At 42.2% G+C, this 17,055-nt stretch overlaps 1 protein-coding gene across 2 annotated transcripts in view; it reads left to right on the top strand.

Moving 5' to 3' along the window:
• The window catches only part of DLGAP1 (DLG associated protein 1), a 620,950-nt gene that overhangs the window by 187,962 nt on the left and 415,933 nt on the right, over positions 1-17,055 (top strand). For both annotated transcript variants that reach the window (XM_078687476.1, XM_078687477.1), the window contains exons 3-4: positions 5,098-5,275; positions 10,129-10,372. In XM_078687476.1, coding sequence (XP_078543602.1) covers positions 5,098-5,275; positions 10,129-10,372 — 422 coding nt within the window. The remainder of the gene's footprint in view (positions 1-5,097; positions 5,276-10,128; positions 10,373-17,055) is intronic.

Here is a 17,055-nt window from a genome sequence, read left to right as displayed (position 1 = left end):
CTTGTGTCTTGCTTCATCCTGCAATCCTACTGTGTTTGTGCTCTGCATCGCTGGTACTTTCCTGGGGGAGACCGTGTCTTGTTGTGCATTCCTGTGCTCGGTGTGTCTGTCCTCATCTGTCTCTTTGTCTCTCTCTGTATCTGTGCCTTGTTTCTATTTCATTTCCCTACTATGTTTATCTGTAATGTGCTGTACTGTCTCTTTGCCTTTCGATGCCTTTTTGTGCTTAGAGGGCGTATCTTATTGTTTTTATGAACCACAGTGTTGTGTTTTTGTGGGTGATTACCTTTTACACTCTGCCTATGTGTGTGGCTGTGTGTTGTTCCTCTTACCCATACATGACTCTCTGAATACAGACTTGTGTTACTCACAAAGTGACAATATTTCATGTGTGTCACCCTATTAAAGCCCTGGACAAAGTTATCACCGATTACATTGGGTAACCTGGAACCTAAAGCATTGAGGGCGCATGGAACAATAGGATGTCTCCAGTGGGTTGAGGCCGGAGGCACAGTTGTAGAGCTTCTTTTGAATTATGATCATTCACAGGCCCTCTGGCACCACACAAACCTTAGAGCCTGACTTAGATTTTGGTGGACGAATTAGTCCGTCACAACGGATATCCCGTCTGCAGAAATATGAATCCCATTATATCCTATGGGATTTATATTTCTTCGGACGGGATATCCGTCACTGTTGTGACGGAGTAACCCGTCCGCCAAGATCTAAATCAGGCCCTACATTTTTTCCAACTTTGGAAGTCTTAAAAAATAATATTCTGAAAGATAGTTATAACGTGATTCTTCTGTGACAGTTTATACCGCACAGCTTAAGTATTTCAGCAGTTTGCATGTTGACTCGTGTCCACTCATCAGAACGTTTTACGTTTTGGCCGAACTGCATTTTAACAACCAGTTGATGATTTACATCAGTGTGTTTTTGTAGGTTGAGAAAATAGTGCTTTGCAAATGTCCAATCCTCAGCTCTGCTTTGCCATTTTAGGTCCACCTAAAATGAGGGTTAACTCACTTCTCCATGTATAAAATGGACAATGTGGACCTAAGTGTTTGATATGCAGTGATTAAGCTATGTGGTTGGCCTGTATGTGTATGGCTTTAGGAGTGGTGTGGTGTGTAAGCGCTATAAGACATATACGCATATTGGCTTTGACGATGGTTGTTTCCTTTAATTGTCCTCTGCTTCAGTTCACACAAAGCATGGCTGTTTGCTTGAACATATGTTAGGAATAAAATACATCACTGAGCAAGCCCATCAAAGGAGTTCAGTGAGGGTAGCGATAAGCCTGCCTTTTGTCGAGGCACCTGTCGCTTCATGAGGAGACATTTCTTCCCTGAAAATCTACCTCATATCCGTTCTCATTTTTTTTTTATTCTTTCAATTGATTGTTTTTTTACATTTTACACAAACTGAAAATAAAATAAGTGTTCACTTGAAGCCATCAAGTCACTTCAACTACTTCAGAATAAAAGTCTTATGAAGATCTGTTCAGGTATTTTACTTTTGACAACATAGAATGGGTATACAGCGTGTTGGTGTGTGTCCAACCTCTATGTTAGCTCATACAGTATTTATTATTCATTATAGTCCTCGCCTGGCTGAGGGCATTGCCTACCACCTTTGGATGGTGGGTGGGCATCTCCATGGCTTTTAGTAAGCGCGTAGCTGCAGGATCTTATCAAACGTATCCTTCTGGGATAACCTCAGGGCAGTTTCCGAGGACACGGAAACATTTCGCTCAACAACCTTTCTCACCTGATGTGTGGTGTGACTCATTTACAGACTTGCTCCAATACCTCTGCCAATGTGCTTCGCAATTTACTTAAAAGCAATCTTTTCAATGCAGTTGTCGCTCTCCAATGGGAGCGCGTGCCTCACTGAACGCCTGACCCAAGGTGCCAGTACTGCCCTCTGTCATGGCCCTCCATTATTGGATCTTTTTGTTTCAATCTTCCTCCCCCTTAAATGTTGTTATTAAAAACATCCATCAAAGAGATCTCGCTCGTGCTTTCCTGCTCCTCCCCGTCCAGTCCCCAGGCCCCGAGAGCTCTTCTTCTCTCATCCGTCAACAAAAAGAAGATGTATATCCTGGAAACTCCCGCTGCACTGAAGCAATGGCGGCGCAGTCTTTTAGTCCGTGGAACACCAACCTTTTCTATGGTAAGAGCTACTGATGTTCAATAAAAAGAAGCCCAAGTTACTAACACATATAATCAGTGCTACATCAGACAGGATTCCATTAGTGGCCATTGCATGAAGGATTACTAACGCTTTATGAAATCCCGTGACTGCTTTATGAAATCCTGTGACTTATCTATTAACAATACAAAATCTTTCGTAATGCAGGTAGGGCAGCGTAATAAGAAGCCGTTTTTATTTTGGGTTAATGAGAGAGGATCCCTACAACAAAAACCTTTTCATATTTGGGCGTCCTTTTTGATGACCAGCTGAATTGGGGCCCTTCAGTCCAGAGGAAAAGGGGGGGAGATAACCCGGGCAAACGCGGCCATCTTTAATTTTGCCAGGAAAATGGGCAAACGCCCTATTGCTGCTCTGTTAAAGATCTATCAGGCAAAGAGTGTGGCGATAGGCTGTTACGGAAGTGAACTCTGGGGGTATGTGGCAATTAATGACCTTGTGGTGGCAGAAAACAACTTCTTGAAACAGCTGTTGGGGGTCCTGAGGGGAACTTCCAACTGAATAGTGCACGAAGAATCTGGTATTCCCTTTCTAAGTGACACTATTGCACTACGACCACTAATTTTTTGGTTAAAATGCTGGCTAAATAAAGACCTGCCTTTAAATCACCTACTCATGAGAGAAGCCTTATCCTGGGATAATATGCTTAAAATTCTGTGGTTAAAGTATTTGAAAGACTGTTTTTTAGTATGGGGCGTCCAGAACTCTTTTTAAAACCAGATTCTATCAGGGCGGCTGACGTAGAGTCTGTGAGGAAAACTTTTTCCCTCTCACAATACTTGCTTCGTGAAGAGGTGGAATTAAATAAACGTAGTGTTCAGAAATATGTCATCTTGAAAAGTACCCCGCACATGGGGCCTTATTTATCCTGGCCAATGTCGGGCTTTGATCGCCATCTGTTAACTAGGTTCCGACTGGACTTTTTCCACCTAATGTTAGCTGTCCCAAAGGGTTGCCACCGAGGACAAGTGCTACCAGCCTGCGCTGCGACAATGATGTCATTTGAGATGTCTTCAGTGTTGTCATCAGTTATGTCACTGACCATGTCATGAGTGATGTAATATGTGACATCATCAGCAGTGCATTGCGGGGGCGCGAGTTATAGTTAGCTCAACTAACTATAACAGGCAAATTTCTCTGGTTTTATATGTGGCGGATAATGTCGTGATATGGGGTTTAAAAGTAAGGTTTATATCGAATTTACGCTAGACATTTCTTACAATGGGGGCAGGAAGGGGGGCATCCATTTCAGATGGCCACCAGATACTGGATTCAGGAGTGGCCTTAGCATCATTGAAAATAATCTCAGTTTTATCCGAGTTAAGCTGTAAGCAGCTTGCATTCATCCAGTCAGCTACTGCCTTAAAGCAAATTTTAAAGGAACACAAGATTAGGGGCGGGTTTTCAAGAAACGCCAACACGAGTTGGGTGTCATCCGTGTAGTATACAACCCATACACCCCAAGACTCAACTAGTTTTGCCAGTGGCTCCAGATATATATATATATTGAAAAGGTTGGGGCTAAGTGCTGAGCCCTGAGGCACTCCTCACTCCTAAGGTTTGGACGAAGAGCTATAAGGTGGAAGAAAGTCAGCCTGGGAGCAATCACTGATGAAAGATTTTTACCATAACGGGGCTTGATCTCTGATTCGGATCCTTTCAAGTCTGGCAAGCACAATTACATGGAAGACCATATCAAATGCAGAGGAGAGGTCAAGTAAAATTACCTTAAAAGGTGAATTCAGATCCTAATTTCCTTTTTCTGAATTCTGAAACTTCGAGCAGATCTTACTCGGTACTGCAACCAACACAAAATCTCAATTGGGAATCTTGCAGCAAAAGAATGTGCAAAAAAAGAGTGACATCTCCCTGTGTACAATTTTCTCTAGTAGTTGAGCAACCGTAGGAAGAAGTGAAATTGGTCTACAATTGCTTAGAACCTTTGGGTCAGCTAACGGTTTCTTCGGCAGGGGAAGCAACAGTGTTTGCTTCCACCTAAAAGGAACCAGCAACAAGTCGAGGGAGTCTATTTATAACAGGATTCACCACAGGAGCAGCAAGTTTTAAAATAGCAGAGGAAAGGAGACAAGGGAAACCCTACTCATGTGGAACCAGGGTACTTGAAAAGTGTCCCCAGTGAAAATTGGAAACTACAAAATAGTGACAATATTGACATGAAAGGGGGTTTTTAAAAAAAGGTTAGAGACGACCTTAGAACAAGGACTAATAGAGACAGACTCCTTAAATAATCATAGGAGCTGTTGAATGGTTTGCTTTAAAAGATTGTCAACAGCGTTTCAACACATGTGTCCATAGGGGGGTCTCTTCAGGACCTAATTATGAGGGGATATCTATGAATAAGAGAAGAGAAATAAGGAAGGTGTAAGTGTGAGCATAGAGACAACTAGTAAAAAGTCTGGATAGCACTGGAAAATGCCTGTACCCCTCACTGGGATAAGTGTTTCTCTATGCAAACATTATTTCCGTACCAGACACACATTAACAGCTATTATAGTGTTCCTTTTTCTTTCATATGCACAGTTGCCGACTTGGTCACATGTGAATAACCCTTCCCTTTTTATCATGTTCCTATGATGCACATTTGTTACGCTGACAAATTTACCTACCAGGTATAGGCCTTTTCCAACATGAATACAAATAATCCTGCAGCATTGCACAGTAGTTTGATCCATATACATCAACATTTGCACAAAGTGTGTCGGGGGTTGAGCAACGGGAGGGACAAGGGGGTCAGAATACGCTCTATACTCTCAATAACGTCAAATTTTAAACAAAATCCCATGAAAGTAATGGTGAATATTATTACAAAGCGAAGATTTGAGACCATGGCCAACGAGTGTTTCTTCTATTTCTTTTAAGGATCTCCAATGAGCACTCGCCAAAGCTTCAAATCCGAAGCCACAGCTACTTGAGAGCAGTGAGCGAAGTGTCCATCAACAGGAGTCTGGACACGCTGGACCCAGCTGCACTGCTCGCTTCTCCTAAATTCCGTTCGCGAAACGAGAGCTACATGAGAGCCATGAGCACACTCAGCCAGGTAAGACGCATGCGCAAGAAGCGGGCAGTTCAGAGATAGACTTTCTCCAGTGCTGCTCTGAATGAGGCTTAGCAGTGTCTATGGAGTGTGCGGACTTTGAGTAATATATGTGTCTGATCTGAATTTGTAACTTTGCCTCTCAGAAAAGGCCTAAAAAGCACTGAACAAGACCTGATGTGAGCGAGAACTGCTAGCAGCAAGGGATCTATAAAAACAATAAGAGAACGCTGAGAACATTGAAATATAAGCAACATACAACCTCACTCACACATTATAGGTGCTTCTAATTTATTTCTAGGAAGAGTAAAACCTTTGGAGATTTAGATATTCTGGTGTATTTTTCCTTGCAGTAATTTACATAAGAAAAGATTTTTCCAGCTGCTTTTCACGTAGACACTGCTTATTAAAACATTTATCTTAAAAAAAATATGCATTCAAAAGAGATACTTGGAAAAGCTTACCTACTCATTGCTGAAACAACCAGAGTTCCAGGGGGGGATCAGCACACATACGCTGACAGGCTTGGGTTCTTGCGATGTTGCATGACATACCTTATGGGATACTACCCCTGAGAGTATTTAATTAATCGATGTATATTAAGATGGAGCTATTGCCCAGAAGGGATACATCCTTTTACAGCTTAGTGAAAGATTAAATGAAATAATGTGGATATCAAGATGCAAAAATGTGCTAAAGCAACACTATAACTGAAACTGAAATGCGCCCTTCTTTATTACTCACTTGCATACATATATTTAATTTGTGGTAAGCCCAATAGGTTAGAGTAGATTTGCCTTTTTACACATTTTGACTGAGCTGTCAGCAGCTCTTTATAAGCCACGATTCATGATACTTGTCCTGGATGGAAGTTTTTAGGTGTTTTTCAGGGAAATTGAGGCATTCTAATAAACGATGTGAAGATCCAGAACTCTCTCCTAAACAAGAGTACTGAGTTGGGGTTGAGAAGAAAATACAAAATATAGCTAATGGATCACTAACAATGTCTTCTTTCATGATTCTCCATCTACAAGACCATCCATTGCTGGATCCTTACTCCACTCGCAGCACACATTTTGTATTAAACATCTGACTGGGATTGACACAGGCTGCAAAATGGATGCCCTTTAATGTATTGCTTCTCTTGGGCACACTCATTGCTTACATCTCCTGACCTTAATATACCTAAATCAGCTCGAAAAAACACTCCACAAGTTACCAGGCGAAACAAGTGAGAGCTCCTGGTAAACAGCAAGGCAGAAGCAGAAGACACAGTAATGATAACTGAGGCATCTGGACAATTTTAGCCAAATAAGAGGAATTTATGGAAGGAAATAAAACAGATACTGCAGCTCCTGGCTTGGCCATTCTTATCTCTCTCACTGTCCTTGCTTCCTCTGGTCTCAGGCAGTTATGGGATCTGTGGCAGGAACTGAAGTGTACTGGACTCTACTGGAGTGTACTGGAGTTTAGGACCACTGTTTTATTTTCTCTAGTTTACACTTCTTGATATTTCCCTACACTGTCAGCATCGTGTGGGGTGCTATGGGATTGTATTGTATTGGGGATTTATAAAGCGCGTGGCTACCCAACAAGGTTCTCCCGGGGCTGAACAGGGCAGCATAAACTGCTAAAACAACAGACCCAAGCTAGAGATGGGATGGTTACGGTTGGGGAAAGGCGTCATGTGTGATGACACTTCTGCTATACATGGCATTTTGATAAATTGACATCTGGGCAGTTTTTGGGGGGACAAGCTGAGGGTCTGTTAAAGGGTTATCAGTGGAGTCGAGGGTTTACTGTTTTTATGTATTATTTGAAATATGCTAATAATTTTTTGTTTGAAAACTAAAAAAGTCAAGATTTTCTGTAAAATTAGGAGAAAGGACAGAGCCAGGCTATGCCAGTAAACATCCTATACAAAGACTAGACCAGAAAGGGAGCTGACAACCAAAGATCATTAGGCCTTTCCTCAGTGAAAAGGGCATGAGAACAAAAACTTGTGAAATATCATGAAGTCACGGGCTCACGTGAGCTCCATAGCATGGTTTCATCTGAGAGAAGCTTAATAGATGCTTGAAACTTGGACATGAGTTTCAGGACATCAAAGAAGATCACCAAGTGAGGTCCACCTGAATTTTATCATAGCCCTTGACAATGTTTTAATTATGCTATGTGGCTTCGTAATGGTGTTTAAATGGTGATGTGGCTTAAGACTGGACTAGGCGAATGAAGACAATGGGTGCTCATGTGTAGAGCTCAAAATCATGAAAGGACAGGCTGATGAGTGGTGCAAATTAGGTCATTCAGTAAATATTATTATAGCATTTGGAACAACACTGCAGTGCCTGTAAAGGAAGATACATTGTTCTTAAGAAGACTGTCCATTAAAAATATGTATATTGCACAGTCCTACCCATGGGGGTAACACAGGGCTTTCCCTGAACTCAGAAATTATGATCAAATATTCTCTGAGAACTTGGGTACAACTAGGTAATCCTGAATATGTGAGTTTTTAAGTCTTAAGTGAAAGAGATCAGGTTTGTATTGAGCGGTAGATGCTCAGGTAGGCAGTTCCAAAGATGTGTGGCTTGATATGAGTTTTGGTGGAGTATTTTTGACTTTTTTGCTTATTCCATTTCAAGGAGTGAGCCTAATTTATTTATACTTTTTCTCAGTCCTTGATATCTCAGTGGCGACCTCCGGTGGACTGGTGCGCCCATCAAGAGAAGTCAGTGTATGAGGTCAGCGTTTTCCCCCCCATAATATGACAAAATATGAACCAAGTTGTGGGGGTGTTGGGAGGGGACCCATTATAATAAGACTGACACTGCACTTGTTATCTGCCTGCTATGTGGGATTCTTTGGGTGCTCTGCTACTTGCTTTATTAAATAGTGATTGTGGCATACTACTTGATCTGAATGTGACCTTTTGTATTGTGCTGAAATCAATACAATTGTTTATCCCACAAAAAAGAATCAGTCCTCCTGTGATGTACAGTGTGTTTTTCAGATCTATGTTCAAACCATAGCCTAGGGCTTTGTGGGTAATGCACGCTTTTGAAGTAGATTCTAGATGCCATGAGCAGCCAGTGAAAATCCCTCAAAACGGAAGTCATATGATCTACTTACTTTCGCCTTTTACGAGGTGTACTCCTGTATGGAGGTTGGCTTACTAGTGTAGCGAGGGCAGATTTGGACTGCCTCTCCATCATGTTAGGACTCTATGATGTGCAATGAAGTTGATAACCGAAAGAGGATGGGAAACGGACCACAATTAGAGAATTTGTAGAGTGGTCAGGGGTTTGCCAAGCAAAATACAAAAAGTCTTGCATTCATCAGAATTATTAAACCCTGGGCAAAGGCGAAAAAAGATGCACTTTTCCAAGAGAGGCGTAACAAGGAGAAATATCTGTTTCTTTCTCTTTCTAAGTGTGCTGCATTTTGCAGCAGAAATAGAAAGAGGTTCATGCTTCAGGGGATTGTTTTTGTGCTGTAAGGTGCCCCTTCCTGCACAAAACAATCCTGCATGCAATGGAGGCACCCTTGCACCATGGTGCAAAGGTACCTGCATTGGCGCTAGGCTGCCATAAGGGCGCCAATGCAAGGGAAAAGTCAGAAATGCACCACATTGACTTAAATACGGTGCATTCCTGCCCTTTTCCTGTCACGCAGCACAGCAAGGTGACTTGCTGCGCTGCACTGCATGACAATTTCATAAATATTCTCCCACGTCTAGAAATCACAATCATACATTATTCCTTGACCACACATTATTCCTTTAGCACACTCCTGCTAAACTACATCATTTCATATCACGAAAGATTGCAATAAATTACATCACCATATCAAACCACTCCACAGACACACACCACATGCCCATATAGCCACACAACAACACACCACACCGCAACAGATCTCTCATCTCCCCTTCAAACTTACAACCTATTAAGTATATTTGCAAACCTCACTGCCTGGAACTCTCTGTCCCATTCAATACCACAGGCTCCCACAATTCATCCTGTTACACAACTCCAGACAGCATCACACCACAAAGAACAGCAATTCTTCTCAGCACTCCATCCATTTAACCTCAAGACCTAACCATACTGCATAGTAGTTTCCCATGTAACCCTACTGGATCTTATAATCCCCAGGCCTCTTACATTACTATAACCAAAACATGCTGTATGGAACCACACCGTCGGTGGGACATAAGGCAACAACCTTACTGGAACAAAACTCAACATCCCAGTGCCCATAAGTTTGGCTAGGGTGGTTTTTGGGCTAGGAAGTCACATAGCTTGGTGAGTCACTTAGGCGGGTCAGCCACTTGCGTGGAAGTTGTGTGTGTGTTTGGGTGACATGCAAACAACATAAACGTGAGTAGGAGAATACAAGAGAAGAATCACTAAAATTGGGGAGAGTCTGGGCTAGGGAGTATCAGAAACAGGTATGGTTCTGGCCATATGGCGAAGATGGGCCAGGACAGCTTCAGACTAGGAGTTTTTCCAGCTCGAACCTCAACAGAGTGACAACCGGGGGAAAGCCACATCATCACATGTAGCACATCATAACTAGAGAGAAGCCTATTCACCGACTCTACAGGAACTTTTACGTCAAGCTGTTGTGTCGAGCCAAACCACTGGGTCCCACAGCAGGCCTTTGTATCTCAAATAGCAATACGAAATATGTTGAGTAAGTTGCAGTCATAAGTGACAAGTCTGTTTTACAAAAGTTCCAATGACGGATGCATCAAAAAAGTTACAATATTGCAATGATGATGCAATTCTCAGTAGTAGAGCAGACCGGTTCTATAAATGTAATCAATCAAAGTGCCTATTCTTTGCTTGCAGATGAGCGAGATGGAACTCAACGGTCAGTTTGAGTCCGTCTGCGAGTCCGTGTTCAGCGAACTGGAGTCGCAGGCTGTGGAGGCCTTGGATTTACCCATGCCGGGCTGTTTTCGGATGAGGAGCCACAGCTATGTGAGGGCCATTGAAAAGGGCTGCTCCCAAGATGATGAATGTGTGTCACTGAGGTCTTCGTCACCACCACGCACAACAACAACAACAGTGAGGACTATCCAGAGCAGCACCAGTAAGTAAAGAGAGAAGAATGTGTGGTCTGGCATGGGGTGGCATGTGCATTGTCTGCGATGTCGTAGGTGCACTAATGCTACAAGTGTAATTTATGTTTGGACCATAAGGTCCATCCAGACGGCTCCAGGTGGAGTCATAGTAGCGTAATACCGAAGCTCAAAGGAAGTACGTAGGGTTGGGTAGGAAAGCAATCAGGGCTGACCAGGAGCAATGTAGCTTGTTCAGTTACATAATAAAGTGACTTCCATAAACTTTGTAATTTTTACTTCACTGAATCTTGTTACACAGTATGGGCTCAGTTCATGGAAAAAGTTGGAAAATGCATGTAGAAATCTCCACCTGGATGTATTCTTCCTATGTATTTTAATTCACAAACATTCCAAGGAGTGCACATGAATAAGCTGCACGATGTACAGGTTACTAGTTGTATTCATGGTTTGGTCACTTGACTTTACCTCCAGAATCGTATTACCACAGAGTGGAATTCTGATAGTGGACAGCTCCCTGTGCAAATGTAGGGGGTTTTCTTAAAACAATTCTCAGTGGGGAAACTACGCTTCCTCTTTGAGAAAGGACTTCCCCTACACCCGAAGCACATCGGGGTAAGTTCCATTCCCCTCCACAGCCTGGAAAGTGGTTTGTTACAGCCCTGCGATGGAGTACATTTCTGACCCCTTCCAGGGTGAAAAAGGATAGATCAGAGTGTATTTGTTTGTTTATTTGTGGACATTACCAAACTTCCAAAACTAACCTCTTCATGGAACTATCACTCTCCTACCCCTTGAATGCGATTTGCAGACGGGGAGATCTCCGCTCTCACAAATGGGTTTACACCTACCAGGAATTCCCTAGTGATTTCCTGGCAAGCATAAAAAAGGAAAATTTGGCCGTAAACATAATTTACCTTTGTGAATAGGCCTCTATGTGAATAGTATAAAATTACCAATGGTACACTCACTTGTGCAATGGCGATGGGGTCTAACCTTATAAACTGCTTGGTTATTGCCTTTCCCACAAAGGCAACAGACTCCACTTCTTGGGGTAGAATATAGCAAATGTATTTTCCATCAAACAAGGTAGTATAACAACCACTGCAACCGTTAACTTTGCACAATACACAATATAGCCAAATACATAGCAACCCTGAACATGAAATTGCGTGTATCCTATTTACATCCTCTATGGAGACAGCATAGTGCAGAGAGACGACATAACAAAGTTATACATCAAACATCCATGACATCTCTAGCAAATTAATTCCTCCTGGAGCGTTACGTGACTCTTAGTCACACCACACATAATCACTGGGGGAACCGAGGTAGAGCAAGAAGTTTAGGGCCATTAGAAGGACCATTAGAAGGACCTATTCCAACCGCCTCACCCCTGAAAGGCATCTCCTGATGGAGATGGCAACTAGGCAATCTAGTGCCCTCAACAATCAGTGCCTTTATTCGGGCACAATGGACTCTAATGTAGTCATGTTGGGGTGGACGGGTAGCAAAATTCCGTCTGAGACCTCTGTGATGCAGCACATCAGGGGAGAAAGAGGGGGTTACCAAGTGACAGACCACTTTTAAATCTCCTTGACCCTACCCCATTCCCTGCGTTGCATACCCCATGATTGCTTCTGGTCTGACACATGACCCACTTCTTCCAGCCCCCACCCCTCCACTATGGAATGACTAATGACGCCCACCCGCAAAATGCGATGGACTCTTTGCCAAGAATACAAGATATGTTATTTTATGTTATGCTTTGTGTTTTTGTAAAGCTCACTTTGAATGCGCTTTCAGTTGGATTTTTATGATTCTGTCTTTTTGTGATTAGCACTTAAAGAGTATATGTGGAAGCACCTTTTAATTGCTTATTTGCACTAGGACCTATAATGTCTACAAATGTTGCACTTTGATATTTCTTGAAAGCACTTGTAGCTGAATTTTTATGATTCTGTCATAGGCAATTTTTGTGTTTAGCACCTCAAGAGTATATGGAAGCACCTTTTAATTGCTTATTTGCACTAGGACTTATAATGTCTACAAATTTTGCACTTTGACGTTTCAATAGCTATTGCACTATGTGATATAATGTTTATAGTTTTTATTGCACATCCCTGGGAATCTGATTCTCAGATGTTGTTTGACTTACGAATTTTTATCGATTGTGCTAAAATAAGTGCATTTGCGGTATCAATGTTCTAGCTTGACATGTAACTATAGAAATAACCATTCTTTTATGTGTAAACAGTTGTATATTAATTGGTAAATAACGCAACTGTTTTTTTACTCATGATTTTATTGTTTTTAATTGCAATGATTTTTGGTAATTGATCAACAAAGAATTGCTTACTTTGTAAAGCTCACTATCACCTGTGAGGGTATCCTAGTGCTTAGCAGGTGTGTGTGTGTGTGCATAGTGCTTCCTATAGTAGATTGAGTAATTGAAAAGCCAGGACTTAAGCTTCATATGGAATTCAAGAAGAGATGAGGCTCTGATGTGAAGTATTAGGCAATTCCACACTTTAAGAGAGATGTAAGAAAACATTCATCCTCCTGATCTGGTTCTGTTTATGTGTGTGATGTGTGCAAATGGAAACCTGGCACAGCTGAGTTGTCTGGGTGGCTGGTAGAAGGAGATGCAGCCATTTAGGTAGGTGGGGCCTCAGTTGTATAGTGCCTTGAATGTATATGTGAGAAGTTTGAAACAAGTGTGCTTCTGTATCTAGAGCCAGTGAGGCTCCCTGATATGTGATGGGAGTTCTGTGTGGGAGGTTGAGGATGAGTCTGGCTGCCGAGTTCTGGATGGTTTGTAGCCTTGTAGTGAGTTACCTGGCGATCACGGCATAGTGTATTCCCATAGTACAACTTGCTGGTCACTAGGGCGTGAGTGACAGTTTTTCTAGCTTGGGAGCAATTTGAAGGTCTTCTTTAGCATCTTCAGGGTCTGGCAGCAGGATGCAGTGAAGGGGTTGACTTGTGCAGTCACGTCCATTGTTGCTGTTGAGGAGTATTCTGAGGCACCTGGTGTGGGTGCTGGGAGTGAGGGTGGGTCCAAATTTCTTCATTCGTGAGATGTTCTTGACAAAGATCACTACTTCTGTTTTGTCAGTGTTGAGCTTGAGACAGAGTGCTTCATACAATTAGCAACTTCCCTGATGCAGGGGGTAAACTTGTTTCTTGTGTCTGTGTCTTGTACGAGAGGGAGAGTACGATTTGCATGTCATCGGCCTAGGAAAGGATGTTGATGTCATGTGCGCAAATTACGTTGGCCAGAGGGATCATATATGTGTTGAAAAGGGTGAGGCTGAGTGATGAACCTTGAGGCACTCCGCAAACTGGTTTTTGAGCATCTGAGGAATTAAGTGCCAGTGTGACAGCTTGAGTTCTATCTCTTAAGAAGAAGCAGATCCAGGGGAGAGCGGGTCCTTGTATGCCGATCTTGTTCAGGCACCTGAAGAGAATGGGGTGTGAGACGGTGTCAAAAGACGGTGGAAAATCAGAAACCACCATTTGTAGATCAATGTAAGTATATCACTAGCATTTGTTTGACGCTTTAGGAGAGAATGTATTAAGAAATAGCGTGCAGTATGTGAGTCACATCGCCACAGTACCACATTTTCATGAGACACACATGAAACATGCTTGAAGAGGAAGAAAAATGTGTGTACCCTGTTTGCCTGGGGAGCCTTCTCTGAATGTGCCTTCATTTATCCATATGTTTGCTTAAAACACTGGAAACTTGAGTCCTTAATTGCATGGAACGAAGCCAAATTGGCTCCCATATGCCATCTGCCATTTTTGCAGTGGCAGTTCTTTTTTCGTCATTATCTTGATCTCAGAGTTGCTTGTCGGACACTGAGTAATATATCTATCACAGAACTTAGATTTCCCTCCGTCAGCCATTTCCACTCGCTAAATGGATATTATTCGCGCAGTTTTGTAGCAAGAAACGTGCATACCTTGATACACTTTGATGCAGTTATTTTTCTTCATTTACCTCAGACTATATTTCCATATGTTACCTTTCTTCCAGTTATGTGCACAGTTTACCAATGAACTCCAGTCATGCACTTAAGGGACAGCTGGGTGATTTGAGGATGTATGGGTTTTGAATTGTAGGAGTATTGAATAGGGCCATGCTTCCTTTTAATGTATAAATATATATATATAAATATATATATATATATATATATATATATATATATATATATATATATATATATATATATATATATTTTCAGTAAATGATTTATTATACTTCTTAATAGGACACCTTGGGCCATATTTACCAGTATTTCACGCAGCGCAGTGCAGCAGCCGCAAAAGCTGTGCTGTGTGAGAAAAGGAGAGCAGGAGAGCGCCATGTTTAAAGAACTATGGCACTCTCTTCCCCTCTCCCTAATGCAGGCCCAGAAATGTGCAGCCATGCGACACGCACACACCTTTGCAGCATAGTACAAGGATGTCCCCGTGAGTCTAGCATAGGTTTTGTACTCGAAGTAAACCCTTCCAGTACAAAATACTATTCTTAGACTAACTTTAAACATGTTCCCAGTTTGTATGCGTGCTGTACAGTGCAGCACACATGCAAAGTCCGAAAATAGAGGTGAATTAAGCTATTTCTCCTTCATAGAGCCTACGTGAAATGGGCGCTATTTTCTGAAACTGAACCTTGTCTACGTATTAAGTAAATAGAGTTTACACCAGAAACCTTGAATGGTTGCACAGGAATGCACATACACCACCCATGGTTCGCCCTCTTGACGCTAAGGAATGCAAAGCAGCCCTATATGATGCTTTTCATTACTTTCAAGTGATTTTCCAGAAAAAAGCAGGTTCTATGCTGAAAAGTAAATAGGTAACAAAAGATCCAGTGTTTTTTTGGGTCACTTTTGTGATGCAAACACGGCAATAAATCTTAGTAAATAAACCCCCTAATGTCTCTTCATGTGGTGAATGACTTGTAGTAAAAATAAAACAAGTATTACAAATTAAATAGAATTTAAAAAATCAAATGATGAACTCTCCAGGCTGAAATTCAGTTTAACCACTGTTAATTGTTTATACATTTTTGGCTTTGACGAGTAGTGTAGACTGTGCCAGGACTCAAGGACCAAAGAGACCCAGCAGATGGCAAATAGACCTGAAAGCCCTTGCAGGAGACTATGCATATCAGATGCTTCCTTGTGCTGAAACTACTTAGCTGCAGAGAGCATGCCTTCTGCACTTGCAATTGAACCCAGAATGGTGGTGAGAGTGCAAACAGAGGAATAGTCTTCTGAAAGTTGGCATATCATTTTGTATCATAACAGAAAGAGTTAAGACACACGGAGGAATGCGTTGAGGCAACACCATCCTCCTTATCCACACTCTCTTATATACAGGCAATAAGATACCCCTCTCTCTGCAATTGGATGGGAAGCCAAAGGGATTGTTGAAGAAAAGTTTTGGGAAATTAGGAGGATGATCTACGCATCTGCACGGTGGGATGGCCTATTGCAGGGGAGGTTTTAATTCCAGCTGTCCCTTCCGCTAAAACTCAAAGTTGTCCCACTCACGAACTCTGGTGCACAAATAGAAACAAACCACGGCAAAGATATTCACACCAGCACCACACAGCAAGAGGCTGCGGGGCCTTGGGGACTTTCATGGTTGGGTCATGGTAGCCCTTCCTGGTGTGAGAGCAGCCCCCTTATTCTGCAGGCCACCAAGAAAAATCCAGAATAGCAGAACCATTTTTCCAGCACTGATGAACTCCCAGCCTTTAATACTTAAACCTCTCATGTACGCAATAATGTGTGCATTGTTTATGGATCTGTGTTTTTTAAACCAGAGTCACAATGTCTGCTGTTAAGGACCCCTGCCTGCTGAGGGTGAGACTCTACAGACTAACAGAAAGGGGGTGGGGTTTAGAGCACACACAAGGAGGTACCTAAAAACTTGAAAAGAATGATGACAAGACAAAAGATGAAGAATGGAGTGCAGTGGAATCTACAGACTGCTCTGGAAGTGGGTAATGAAGAATGGAGTGCAGTGGAATCTACAGACTGCTCTGGAAGTGGGTAATGCTTGTAGAAGACAATGCTAGACAGATAATCCATATCAAGTACAATAAACAAATGCAAGGCATTAGGAAAGGAAAGTGCAAGACATGAGAACAATAGATTATTTTCAATAAATTATACATTTTCAAACGTCCTGTAGGTCTGGTCATTACAGGCACACACTTTAATATATATCAGTCAGAATGTCATCAATGTCGTGCCTTGGTGCTCCAAGAGGGCTATCAAACACCTCACAGAGGGTGGCAAGCCCCAAATTCATACAAACACCCATGAGCACTCTTCGTATACGGTAGTCCAAGAGTAAGTGTTCCAGTCACTGTTGATATTCCAAATTCTTCTTTATTCGGTCAAGCATTGTTCCACTTTAGCCAACACGTGTTTTGTCATCACTGACTTCATCAGGGCAAAAAAACACAGGGGCATATAATCAAGGGGGTTTATCTCCGCTTTTTTGGCTTTAAAAGCCAAGAAAGCGGAGATAAAATTATCTCCCTATTACCTAGCTGTCGCTAACACCAGTTAGCGACAGCTAGTAGGAGATAGCGACCATCTTGGGCCCCGCTTTGCATGTCAGTGAAATTTATCACTAATGACATGCAAAGTGGGCGTGCCAAGATGTT

The sequence above is a fragment of the Lissotriton helveticus genome, chromosome 4_1 (assembly GCF_964261635.1).
Source record: "Lissotriton helveticus chromosome 4_1, aLisHel1.1, whole genome shotgun sequence".
Classification (NCBI taxonomy): Eukaryota; Metazoa; Chordata; class Amphibia; order Caudata; family Salamandridae; genus Lissotriton; species Lissotriton helveticus.
Note: the sequence above shows the minus strand (reverse complement) of the source record. Positions and strands in the feature narration are given on the sequence as shown.